The sequence below is a fragment of the Nycticebus coucang genome, chromosome 2, assembly GCF_027406575.1.
Source record: "Nycticebus coucang isolate mNycCou1 chromosome 2, mNycCou1.pri, whole genome shotgun sequence".
In the NCBI taxonomy this organism is placed as follows: Eukaryota; Metazoa; Chordata; class Mammalia; order Primates; family Lorisidae; genus Nycticebus; species Nycticebus coucang.
In genome coordinates this window covers 101,024,331-101,038,325 of record NC_069781.1, presented here as the reverse complement: position 1 = coordinate 101,038,325, position 13,995 = coordinate 101,024,331, and the positions used below count along the sequence as shown (strand labels likewise).

At 44.0% G+C, this 13,995-nt stretch overlaps 1 protein-coding gene across 1 annotated transcript in view; it reads left to right on the top strand.

Annotated features, from left to right (window-relative positions):
* The first annotated feature begins 1,633 nt into the window (after positions 1 to 1,633).
* LOC128597901 (fructose-1,6-bisphosphatase 1-like) overlaps positions 1,634 to 13,995 on the top strand; it is a 35,705-nt gene continuing 23,343 nt past the window's right edge. Inside the window, exons 1-3 of the mRNA XM_053608332.1 lie at positions 1,634 to 1,720; positions 7,808 to 7,878; positions 8,016 to 8,367. Coding sequence (XP_053464307.1) covers positions 1,634 to 1,720; positions 7,808 to 7,878; positions 8,016 to 8,367 — 510 coding nt within the window. The remainder of the gene's footprint in view (positions 1,721 to 7,807; positions 7,879 to 8,015; positions 8,368 to 13,995) is intronic.

Here is a 13,995-nt window from a genome sequence, read left to right as displayed (position 1 = left end):
CCCATCTTGGGTCACCCTGGGGTGTCTGAGGTCTCCAGTATGGACAAAAGCATCCCAAGGACCCAAAGCCTCTATGGTGTAGTCTTGAGGGCACTTGTGGGACTTCCAGTGGTCTCAGAATCTGGATTCTCACCCATTCTAAACAGAATCAGATCTCTGGGGGGAATGGCGGTGGTCTTTTCTGTAAAAAGGGGTTCACAATGACAACTGCAGGACTCACGGAAACCATGAGAGTACATTTGGCCTATCAATGCCCACAGTCCATACCAGTCTTCTGAATCCTGAAAAGCCACTCCAAAGAACAGGGCCAAGCTGGCTATTCCTGCATAAAGGTTCCTCTGCCGGATGCCAGAGGGCAGTCAGAACATCTGAGCCTAGAAGTGGAAGGCTTTCATTAAGGGTAAAAGGATGGTTTCAGTTCTGCAGATAACAGTGTTCCGGAGATGAATTAGTCACGGTTACACAGCAATGTGAATGTGTTTAATGCCAGTGACCCGGGCAGTTCCTATGGTTAAAATGGTAAGTTTTATGTTATGCATATTTTGTAACTTTTATATAAGGGGTAAAAGGTAAAGCTGGACTCTAAAAATGTCCAGCTAACAATAAAGCTGCCAGAGTTAATGGACGAGGTTACCCACTGTATTTAGAGCAGCCCAGCAAAGCTGAGCCTCTCCCCAAAGGGGGGATAAAAAAGTAATAGCTTGCCTTTGGAAAGAATTTGGAACTTGGGATTTAAAAAAACAAACAAACCCTTTGAAGTGGTCGTTTAGGGGAAGAAGTGAGAGTTTTCTTTGGCTTCTCTGTTTACAGTTAATTTTTTTTTTTCTGATTTGAATTCATGCACAGGATGGTGCCACAGTCTTTGCAGGACTTTGGATTCTTGAGGACTTACTCAGCCCACGCTGTTTAGAAGGCTGTTTAGGAGGAGTGAGTAGTGAGCTATGTTTCATCATTCCTCACCAACCAGGCCCCAGCTCCACAGCTGTCTGAGGAAGTTGCTCTCAGGGCTATTTCCAGAGATTGTGGCTGGGCTTTCCTGAGGGTGAGGTCAGACATTGTTGTTGAAACCAAAAGTCACATGCTGATGAGAGGCTGGAGGTGCCAAACTCCACAGCTTCCAGATGTGGGCCAAGGAGAAGGACAGGTTTGACTGCCCCAGCTATACACTCCGGCCAAAGAGAGTGGACCAAGGGCACCCCTGAAAGGAGGTTTCAAGGAGCAGTTAGTCCCCTTCCACCTCCACTGTGCAGAAAGGAAGCCCAGGAAATGCCCCAGGACAGAGCTACTAATCCCTTCCAGGAACAAATTCTTTGTTGTTGTTTGTTTTTTTCTCTTTGAGATGGAGCCTCACTTTGCTGCCCAGCTAGAGTGCTGTGGCATCAGCCAAGCTCTCAGCAACCTCAGAGTCCTGGGCTGAAGTGATCCTCCTGCCTCAGCCTCCCAGGTGCTGGGACTACAGGTGCCCACCACAATGCCCAGCTAGTGTTTCTATTTTTGGTAGAGATGGGGTCTTGCTCTTTATCAGCCTGGCCTCAAACTCTTGAGCTCAAACAATCCTCCTGCCTTGGCCTCCCAGAATTCTGAGATTACAGACTTGAGCCACCGCACCAACAAATTTTCCACCTGTGTGGGCATGGCGGGGGTTGGGGAGAGGTCCTCAGGGATCCTGGGCTGGTCCTGGGCTGTTCCTGACACCATCAGTCTCAGGGGCAGGGGTCAGGTGAGGGTGGCCTGGAAGGTGCCCTGGGCTATATCTCAAGCCCATGGAATCCTCATCTGGGTATAGAGAAGCAGCTCAGGTGAGCTGTGGGTGGATGAGACCAGCTTTCCCACTGAAGTCACAGACTTTCACAACTAAGATCTATTTTGTTGTTGTTTTTTTAAATTTATTATTATTATTACTTTTTATTAAATCATAACATTGTACATTGATGCATTTATGAGGTTCAGGGTACTGCTTCGATATACAATGTGAAATGCTTACATTGAACTAAGTAACTCATCCATCACAATTATACTCATTTCTTAATAGTTTTGAAATGTACCATTGCATCATGCACATTAGGTGAGATTCCCCCCCAAATACCCTCCCTCCTCCCATATCCCCCCTCCCCTCTCCTCTCTCTCCTCTTCCCTTCTACTTTCTGGACTATAGTTATGTTTTGCCATTCATATGAATGTGTAGGTGTTTATATATTGATTTCATAGTAGTATTGAGTACATTGGATACTTTTTTTTCCATTCTTGAGATACTTAACTAAGAAGAATATGTTCCAGCTCCATCCAGGTAAAGATAAAAGATGTGAAGTCTCCATCTTTTTTATGGCTGCATAGTATTCCATGGTGTACATATACCACATTAATTCATTCATGGGTCAGTGGGCACTTGGGCTGTTTCCCTGTCTTGGCTATTATGAATTGGGCTGCAATAAACATTCTGGTGCAAATGTCACAACTAAGATCTTGAAGATGGCTTGGTTCTACCACCCTCTTTGGAGACAAGAAACAAAGACATTAAAAGATGTAGATGTGATCCCGCAGTTCAGTCATGGATCATTCAGACTAAGTGTCAGGCCCGAGGACCTTTTACACTGCTCTGCTAAGTATGCCATGTTATACTGTGTGTGCACATGTGTGTGAATGTGTGTCATGAGTATACCTGTGTCTGCATGTATATTGTATGTGTACATTTGTGTAGATGTACAGAAGTGTATGTGTCCTGTGCATATGTGCGTGCACATGTATAATTGAGTTGGTGTGTATGTGTGCAATAGGTGTGTGTGTGCATGTGTATATATGTGTAAGTGCACGTGTGTGCAAGTTTGTGTGTTCATGCGTATGTAAGTGCATATATGTGTGTGGAGTGTGGGGAGGGCTACACCTTTCTCTGGCCAGAAATGCTTGTTTTTCTGGCGAAGAGCCTTGATTCCTGCTGATTCAGCTGTGAGAGTGTTTCCCAAAATTAAAATGACCAAACAGAACATCGGGAGAACTTCCTTCCGCTCTGCCCCTCCCACTTGGTGCCACCCTCAGGCCTCAGATTCTGAGTCCCCAGCCCCAGCCTGAGCCCCACAGGAGCTCTGCAGAGCTATCAGATTGTGTCACATCCAGTATGGATGAGAATCATTTCATCTTCCAAGAAGGGAAGGCCAGTCACTTGAGAGTGAGGCCAGGGCTGCTGCCTCTAAATCACAGGATTTTCTTTTCTTTTTGTTTATTTTTTTTTAATTTTTTTATTAAATCATAGCTGTGTACATTAATGCGATCATGGGGCACCACACACTGGTTTCATAGACCGTTTGACACATTTTTATCACACTGGTTAACATAGCCTTCCTGGCATTTTCTTAGTTATTGTGCTAAGACATTTACATTCCACATTTACTAAGTTTCACATGTACCCTTGTAAGATGCACCGCAGGTGTAATCCCACCAATCTCCCTCCCTCCGCCCAGCTCCTCCCTCCCTCCCCTCCCTTTCCCCCTGCCCCCTATTCTTGGGTTATAACTGGGTTATAGCTTTCATGTGAAAGCCATAAATTACTTTCATAATAGGGCTGAGTACATTGGATACTTTTTCTTCCATTCCTGAGATACTTTACTAAGAAGAATGTGTTCCAGCTCCATCCATGTAAACATGAAAGAGATAAAGTTTCCATCTTTCTTTAAGGCTGCATAATATTCCACGGTGTACATATACCACAATTTATTAATCCATTTGTGGATCGATGGGCACTTGGCTTTTTCCATGACTTAGCAATTATGAATTGGGCTGCAATAAACATTGTGGTACAAATATCTTTGTTATGATAAGTCACAGGATTTTCTGACTAGAATTCACAAGGAACCAGCCAGTGATGACTGAGGGTTCAGCTCCCGTAACTGTGCTGAGGGTCAGCAGCCAATATCCTCCTGGCCTGCCCTCCACAGCCACGGGCCCCTTGGCTCTCAGGCAATTTGAAGCAATGGAAGTTTCTGTTCCCTTTGGCTGTTTCTAGACAGATTTTAATGTAGCTGAAATCCTAGAAGTGTTCAATTGTATATACCCTGTAATTTTTTCCCTAAGATTACAATATCGCTATTTTTCAGTGTTATTAGAAGCTTTTTAGAAACATCAGTTTTCATAGCGACATAGTTCTGCAATAACGTCAGGTCCCAACTCCTACCATGAAACACTCAGGCATCATTACCTACTGTTAATACAGCCAGGATAAACATCTTTATACAAATTTCATTCTGTATTTTAGACTGGGCATGAACTTTTTTTTGATTTTTAGTACAAAAAATTAAAATCCAAGGACAGAAAGCATCTATTATAGTTGAACAAAAACATTTGTGTTACTGTCTGCTTTTCTGTTTTCCTAGAAAAAGATTGTTTTATTAACTGCTAATAAAACTTAGGATGATTTTTCTACATTGATTAGCATTAATCTCTTAGCCTAATGCTAAAACTGCACTATACGGTCAAGAGGCTCCAACTTACAGATGTCTCTCTCTTCTAGTTTCCAGAAGTAAATATTTATTAAATGAGAAAGGTCACATTTATGTGCCCCTTAGGATAGTCAGGGGAGGCTGCTGAAGGCTAGGTTCTGCTTTTTTTTTTTTTTGAGACAGTCTATGTCACCCTAGGTAGAGTGCCATCGCATCACAGCTCACAGCAACCTCAAACTCTTCAGCTTAAGTGATTCTCTTGCCTCAGCCTCCCAAGTAGCTGGGACTACAGGTGCTCACCACAACGCCTGGCTATTTTTTTGTTGTAGTTGTCACTGTTGTTTTAGCTGGTCCGGGCTGGGTTTGAACCCACCAGCCCCAATATATGTGGCCAGTGCCCTAACCACTGAGGTATAGACCCTGAGCCCTAGATGCTTTAACACTTTTTGTTTGTTTGTTTGTTTCTTTTTGAGAGAGAGTCTCATTTTGTCACCCTTGGTAGAATGCTGTGGCATCACAGCTCACAGCAACCTCCAATTGGGCTCAGTCAATTCTCTTGCCTCAGCCTCTTGAGCATCTGGGACTACAGGCACCCACCACACACTCGGCTATTCCTTGTTGCGGTTTGGCTGGGGCTGGGTTTGAACCCACCATCCTTGGTATATGGAGCCAGCAGCTTACCCACTGAGCCACAGGTGCCACCCTTTTTTAACACGTTGGCCCTCCTAGGTCCCACCCTGCCACCAAGGACTGAGAGAGTCAATAGCTTTACCTATGCCTGGCTTGGGGGCACTACATATCTATTAGTTGATGTAGAGGGCAGGGACTCTATTTCAGAGATTAGAAAAACTGTGGACAACACAATGAATCAAAGATTGAAATAAAAGAAGAAATTGATAAGATTCCTGGATTTGCAAATTGAATCACTGAATTATCAAGGATGTGTGTGTGTGTGTGTCCATGTGTGTGAAGCATGTCCCAAAAGTCTTTTGTACAGTTTAAGCTTCACTAACTCCAGAAATATAAGTCCTTCAAATTTATCCCCAAGATCACTGCAGTTATAGTCAAATTTTTATTTTAACTAAATAAAATTGTTTTGTACTTAGTTTTTTATTGAATATACAAATTATTAAATAATGAATAAGATATTGAATAAGGAATTACTAGTTTTAATTATTCGAAGCAACCCCTCTGATTGGGAATAAAAAAGACTGACTTTAAAATAAAAAGTTTGCTATCAACCTTCTTACAACTAAATAAATGCAAAAGAACTTTAGGTTTCATCGCAGGGTTCTGTAGATAACATGGTACAAAAGCATTCTGTAGATAACATGAATGCGACAATGTGTGTTATCCTGAGACTATTAATGTCTGGAACAAGCAGAAATTCCAGGCAATATTTCAGACTTTCAAGGTCCAAGTTAAGGGTCTGCATGGTAACAGGGGCTCGGGTAATATCTGGATGATGGATGAAAGAAAGAAAAGTTCACTGAGGCAAATATATCAGGTAAAGAAGTGTAAAGTTGGAAAACGGGATGGGAGGGGCAGAGGGCCTAGGAAGGGTGGATGGATCTGCTGGGCTGTTGGTAGCAGGAGCAGGATAGTGGCCACACCCTCCTCCTGCTATCCCCTCTCACCCTCAGAAACTCTCTGACACTCCTGTGCTCTGTGATGCAGGCCTGGGACCATATATACCTAAGCCCTGGCACCCTCAGCCCTCAGTTGCTTCAGGCAGCATAGCTATTGAGAGAATGGACAGTATTCTCATTTCTCTGAATAGTAATCCTGAATTATGGTGGAGCCTACACTCAACCATTTTAAATTTGGACCCTCAATTTACATTTCTGGGTTTTTTGGCATTAACCTTTATGTATGTGACGTACCTAGTCATGAATTCATTCCTGTCAACAGCCTGGGACCATAAAGATAAAAAGGTAAGGAACACCCAGGAGAGATTCTTCATTGTTTCCCATTTCTATCCCCACGTTTCTAAATGAGCTGGTTGGCCTGGAGATTGGTAGATACATGACTCTGCTAGAGGAAGAGGTGGGGCAGGGCTAGGGGCTCAGGAGGACTAAGGTTCCACCTCAACCTGGGTGTAGTGGAAGGTTCCTGGATAAAATCCCAAATACAGTGAGGTTGTGGTCCTGGGTTGGCACACTTAGCGTGGGTTCTGTGAACAGGCTCCTGACACTTGATGGAGAGTCACATAACCATGGCAAGTGTCACTTGACCAAGCCTTCCTTCTTGCTGCGCTGATCAGGAGAGCAATGTCCAGAGCTTCCAAACTCTGTCCCCAGGATACAGGGTCCTCTGCTGAGGGAGCAGATGTGACTGTTGGATTCTGACTCTGTGTCCTCCATGAGCACAGGACTTCTGAAAGCATCAAGTGGGGATTTCACACACAATTCTCCTTTGAGCTTTTCAAAGAAGGAAAATGTGGAAATATTTTATTTTTTAAAATTGACAGAAGGAACTGATATTCTATCAATTAAAGTGAAGAATCACATTATTTGTGGATAAAGAGTGCCTGCAATTCCTAGAGCAGTGGTTCTCAACCTTCCTGATGCCACAACCCTTTAATACAGTTGACAACTGCTTTCCTAGAGAGTGGAGTAAGAGGCGTGAGTCCCAGCCTCTCTTTTTTTGTTCCCAGCCTCAGGAAAAAGCCCAGAAGACAGGGAGAGGTGGAAGGAGAACAGGTAAGTAAGGTTCTGCCTACTCGACCTCAGCTCTCGGAGGGAAGCCTTCCTGTTCCTTCTGTGAGGTCCCAGGTCCCTGATCTCTGAGGAAGTCACTTGCTAGACACAGTCTCTCTGGGGAAGAGCCCTCAGAGGAGGCGCTCCTGGGAAGATAATGTAACCTGAGACACTTCTCAGAGTCCCTGCTCTGCCCGTCTGTGGCCCTGGGTGCTGCCCAGTAGGTGGTCATGAGAGGTGGTGACGGGGGACCACCCCTAGGTTGGAGTCAGAATCCTGTCTCCCGACTCTGGGTAAGTCCCCTGACTCCCAGGAGCTCAGCTTCCTCTCTGAGGTGACCCCTGCTGCCTGTGCTGCACCTGGTGGGTTTATACATCATGAGGGATGAACATGAAAGTACTTTATAAATGAGGCCCCACACACACGTGAACCTTGTTAACATTACTGTTGACACTTGACCTTGTCTGCTGCTTTGGGGACTGTCAGAGTTTACTATCCCAAGCGTCTCCCAGGAAGGGACTCCTGTGGTCCTTACTTCTACCTTCCTCACCTGTCGCCCCGTCACCTGGTTTCCCAGGTCGGAGGAGGTGCCCGAGGGAAGTAGAGGAGGAGAGGACGATGCTTTCCATTCTCACGAGGTGACTAATCCCCCCCTCTCTTTCCTGGTCCCTTTTCAAGGCGTGTTCTATGCATGTCAGGGATTCAGGGCACGCTGGTGTCGTCAGGGGAGCCTATAGCCATGGGAATGGGTAAGTGTATTGTGGAGTCATGGGTGGGGGCCAGGTGGGGGTGCAGGCTTCAGGTGGCCCCAGCCAGGCTAGGCCAGCAAGCCCTCCTTTCTGTGTTCTAGTCTCTGCCTCACCTTCGTATCTCCCCTCTTCTGCAGGCCCTGGGGCAAGGATCGGGACTTTATGAACTTCCGGCGAGTGCTGTGTCCAGACCCGCTCTGTGATGTGTGTGACAGGGCAACCTTCGAGGTCATAAAGGTGCTATTCCGGCAGCGGCTGGACGATGATGCCTCCTCTACAGCATGTTCAGATTCTCTGGTTTCCCAGACAGAGTCATCAGGCACTTGGTCCTCAGCCCGCTCAGCAAGCCCTCCAGGAATCCCTCCACCAGCCCATCTGCCGGAAACCCCTCCACATGCCATCTCCCATAACTCACCAGACCTGAAGACCTCCCAGACCTACCCTCCATTCCCAACCAAGCCCTTGCCTTTCCTCTCCCACCACCTCAGAGTACCCCCCACTCCAAGGCCATTCATTCCTTCACCAACAGGGCTCCCTTCTATAAACTGACACAGACCAAGAGCCCTGATAATACTGTGTGAGCCCATTGATCTCACTGTGCCAGGAGTTGTGTGTATACACAGCTTCCTGATTCAGTCAATTAGAATATCTTTTGCTTAAAGCAGTGGCCTCCACCATTGAAATCAAAGAGTTTTGTCAATGACTGGGTCTCAGTTTCTCCGCGAGGATCACAGTGTGTCACATGTATTACCAAATGAAATTGTGATAGAATCCTGATAATGTTTTAGGACTTCATTTCAAATATATATGTGTATGAAATAAATAAAAACTTTATCTCTATGAAAATATTTCATTAATAAATGCCCAAACTTATTCTCCTGCGTTACAGTATCTACCTGCTTATCTCAGTATATTTTTTGGTGTGGAAGTTGAGAGTAATGGGGAAAGTGTAAAGTTAAAACGATTGGCTTGGCACCTGTAGCTCAGTGGCTAGGGCGCCAGCCACATTCACCGGGATTGGTGGGTTTGAACCTGGCCCAGGCCCGCCAAACAACAACTACAATGACAACAACAACAACAACGATGACTACAAAAAAATAGCCTGGTATGATGCCCCATGATCATATCAATGTACAGCTATGATTGAATTAAAAAAAAAAATAGCCTGGTGTTGTGGCGGGCTCCTGTTGTCCCAGCTACTTAGGAAGCTGAAGCAAGAAAATCACTTAAGCCCAAGCTTTTGAGGTTGCTGTGAGCTGTGACACCATAGCACTCTACCAAGGGTGACATACTGAGACTGTCTCAAAAAAATAAAATAAAATAAAACAAAATTATTCTGGACATAGACATACTTCCAAATATTCTTTACTGAGCAAAGGAAATAACTAAAGTTTGTTGTTCCTGGTTCATTGGCTTGATATTGGGAGCAAAATGCTTTAGATTAGAACTATATGATGTACACATTCCCATATATATACATTATTTATCAATCAGTGGATAGAATTTACACAAGTATAGATTATATACATACATATATATGCACATACACATTTTAATAGTAATTGTATTTGTCCTATTAAAAATAATACTTATTTTAGAAAAGGAGAAATTAAAATTTTTTGAGATTGTTTAGCATCTATTATATATGAGTCATGCTCAAAATAAGCAAAGTAGTCAAAAGTAGTAAAAAAAAAAAAAAGATGTATTTTACCCTCTCAAGGACATTAAATTTTAGTGGTGTAAAATGAAAATGAAAATTAGCCATAATCCCACCTCTCTGAAAGAACACAGTTAATATTTCAGGGTATTTCATTCCAGTGTAAGTGTTGGAGTATGGTGTATGCATATGTAACACAGTTGCAATTATGCTGGGCATACAGTTCTGATTTTTTTTTTTTTTTTTGCCTTTAGCTTTTTATCTTGGATCTCATTTTAACCTTCCTTTGGGAATTATCCTAGGGATATTGTTGAAAACTCTACGCACCCCAACCTCAAGTGGCATCTATAAAAACTACATAAATTTCGTAGGCCAGGTGTGGTGCCTCATGCCTGTAATTCTAGCACGCTGGGAGGCCCAGACAGGTGGATTTCTTGAGCTTAGGAGTTTGAGACCAGATTGATTCATAGTGAGATCAGACCCCATCTCTAAAAGTAGCCAGGTGTTGTGGTAGGTGCCTGTAGTCCCAGCTACTTGGGAGGCTGAGGCAAGAGGATAACTTAAGTCTAAGAAGTATGAGATTGCTGTGAGCTATGATACCACAGCACCCTACCAAGGGTGACAAAGTGAGACACTGTCTCAAAATAAAAAAAAGAAAAGGAAAGAAAGAAATGTTGTGTAGGTCTTGATTCTAGGAGTCTTCACCTAAGGAATTATTATTTTTCCCCTCTACAAATAAAGAAAAATGAGTGACTCTCTTCTTTCTCTTCTTCTTTTGGCTGCCAGGAAACTCAATCCAAAATTATGATTTGGAATGGGGCAGAGGCAAGATGGCTGACTGGAGCCAGCTTTCCACAGAGGCTCCCATCCAGAAGGAAAGTTAAAGGACAGAAGTTTACCAAGTGAGCTGATGGTTTGGAGCTGAGCCAAGAAAGAAGCTTGAAGAACACACATGAACTCTGCTGAGCTGAGCTGTGACCCCAACGATAGAAACAATAGGTACAAAATCCATCCAAGTGGACAAGAGTCACCTCCCCCAAGAGAATGGCTCGCAGTATACTTTTTACAAACAAGGAAGCAGAGTTTAAACATCCTCCCATTTTATCCCACAGGAGAGACCCTCTAAAAACCAGACCTCCTTCCCCTACTAGAGTGCCATGGCACTCTCCTGGAAGGCATAAAGCTATTTAAAACTGGACATGTTTTCTACCTGCAATTCTGAACTCCCAGCACTCCCCTCCACTCTTAACCCCGGGTCTGGAAGCCTGTCCCCCATGAAGTCCAGATTATTGGGAATTTTCTCAAGAAGTGTACAGGTTCTTGAACTGTTGCAGGTCTGTGCTGATTCTGTGGTAGGGGGGTAAGGAGAAGATGGTGGACTGAAGGAACCGTATGGGAGAGGGTGAGGTGGTGCCCTGCAGCAGAGACCAGCAGTGGCAAGCAGTGGGAACAATAGGGCTCACACCCCTGGGGATATTTTGGAGAGATACTCCCCATCTCTCTGGGAAACCAGAGAAAGCCAGGCATCTTTTCTGGTGGCAGACACTGATGGAACAGATCTGGAACAGTAACACAGGCCCCATGAGTAAAGGGTATGCCTGAGGTGGTACCTGCCAGGGTGGGGCACGGCATGGATGGAGAATAGAAGATGTGCATACAGAGACAGCATATTCCCAGGCTGGGGCTGAGTCAGAGGACTGCTTTAGTGAGCCTAAGAAGCACCCAGCCCTCAGGGGATCATAGCTGAGACAAAGGCAGGCGGGCAGAGGCTGGAACTCAGAGCCAAGTGTGAGCTCTAACCACACCTGCCCAAACACACACTGCAGCAGAGATGGACACACCAGCTCTGGGCAGCAGCATAGACTGGGACTGAGTCTCAGTTTCTGTGAACTCAAACAGTGCCTGGTCTGCAGGGGAATATAGTGAGAACAGAATCACAAATTCTGTGAAAATATAAGTGTCAGCAACATCAATTGGGGCAGGGCTGAAACTGAGTGAACTGCCCTAGCTTCCATTAACCACCTGAGATTGTCAGGCCTCAGCTCCCCCTGCCCGATGGTGGCAGAGTGTGGAGGCCTGGTGGAGGAGACATAGATCTCCCTGTGTCTCAGGCAGGTGCAAACCCCTGGAGGAGCATCTGCTCATTGGAGGGAACTGGGTCACATCGCTGTGGGGTTACCAGTGACTAGGTGTGACAGAGATGCAAGGTGGGGAAGGAGGCATCAACCTTCCCAGACTAATTCATTTGCTGGGGGGGGAGGTCCTTCTGACTTCACAGGGCACCAAACGAGTCATACTCAAGCTGCCAGCAGATGCCTGCTATCTAGTTGCTGGAGACCATTTGAACTCTCCCACTTGAGACTGGGTACTGACTAGAACAATTGATTTGGATCTCTTAGACTAGACCAATCACCCAAGGACTAGCCAAAGTGGTTCCCTGGGTGTGTGGTTGTGGGAAGGTTTAATTTTCCTATTCCAGTTGTTGCCCATGGGGGGCGAGGTGGCTTAATTGCTGGCATTTCCCCACTACTGAGACTTCAACCCAGAGTAACTGATTCACTAGGGTAGGACAGAGACCAGCTGAAGACAAGACAGAGCCACTTAGCCCCACCACACCAAGTAAGTCCCCAGCATCTCAGGCCGTAGCACTGTATGGGTCCTTTGCAAAGCTCTAGGGCAAAAGGTATAGACACCAGTCCCATATCTTGGGCAAAGGGCTGGTTAATCACTACTCCTGGAGCCCCCCAATGCAACATCACCTTATCTGCTCATCTAGCCAAATGGTGTAAAATGATAATGGGGTGGAATCAGTGGAAAAACTCTGGTAACATGAATAACCAGAGTTGATCAACACCCCAAAGAACAATATGGCGGACACAACTGAAAATCCCATTCATAAATAAGTAGCTGAGATATCAGAAATCAAATTGAGAATTTGGATTTCAAATAAAATTAATAGAACTGAGGTAAAGTTGGAATTAGAAATTCAAGGAGCATTTCAAAAGTTGTCCCAAGAATTCAACGAATTCAAAGATAAAATCACCAAAGATTTTGATACATTGAGACAAGAATTTGCAGCCCTCAAAGATCTGAGAAATCAGTACAATCCCTCAGATTCTAACAACAGAATAAAGCAAGCAGAAGAAAGAATTTGTGACATTGAAGACAAGGCCGTTGAATTCTCCCAAACTCTCAAAGAGAAAGAGAAATGGAGAGCAAAAATGGATAATTCTCTCAGAGAGCTCTAGGATAATTAGAAAAAAATTAATATTTGCCTTATAGGAATCTCTGAAGGTAACAAAGTTGCTTCGCAAAGCACAGAGACTCTTCTTCTTGAGATTATGAAGGAGAACTTTCCAGACATGCCAAGAGATTCTGAAATTCAGATAGCAGACAGTTTCAGAACCACAGCATGACTCAACCTGAATAAGACATCCCCCGGGCACATCATAATTAATTTCACTAAAGTTAATATGAAGGAGAATATTCTGAAAGCAGCCAGATGCAAGAAAACCATAACCTACAAGGGGAAGAATATTAGAATGACTGCAGATCTCTCTGCTGAAACCTTTCAAGCCAGAAGAGGGTGGTTATCGACTTTTAATCTCCTAAAACAAAATAACTTTCAACCCAGGATCCTGTATCCAGCTAAACTGAGTTTCATTTATGATGGAGAAATTAAATACTTTAATTATATTCACATGTTAAAGAAATTTGCCATAACTAAACCAGGTTTCTGGGATATTCTCAGACCTATCCTCCATAATGACCAGTACAATCCTCCATCACAAAAGTAAATTCACTCAGAAACTTTTGATCAAATTCCAACTTCCTCAGTGGCCAAAAGATTAAAAATGTCCACTGGACTTTCAAAAAACTTGATACACAAAATTTTACCAGGCTTAGTAATATTCTCAATTAATGTGAATGGCTTAAACTGTCCACTAAAGAGGCACAGGTTGGATTAATGTGAATGGCTTAAACTGTCCACTAAAGAGGCACAGGTTGGCCGACTGGATACAAAAACTCAAGCCAGATATCTGCTGCATACAAGAGGGTCATCTTACCTTAAAAGATAAATATAGACTCAGAGTGAAGGGATGGTCATCTATATTTCATGCAAATGGAAATCAGAAGAAAACAGGTGTTGCAATTTTATTCACAGATACAACAGGCTTTAAACCAACAACAGTAAGGAAAGATAAGAATGGTCATTTTATATTTGTTAAGGGTAACACTCAACATGATGAGACTCTAACAGACATGAGCAACTTGATTTCCTCCAGCTCCATAATAGTCAGAGATTTAACACTCCTTTGGCAGTGTTAGATAGATCCTCCAATAAGAAGCTAAGCAAAGAAATTTTAGACTTAAACGTAACCATTCAACATTTGGACTTAACAGACATCTACAGAACATTTCATCCTAACAAAACTGAATTCACGTTCTTCTCATCAGTG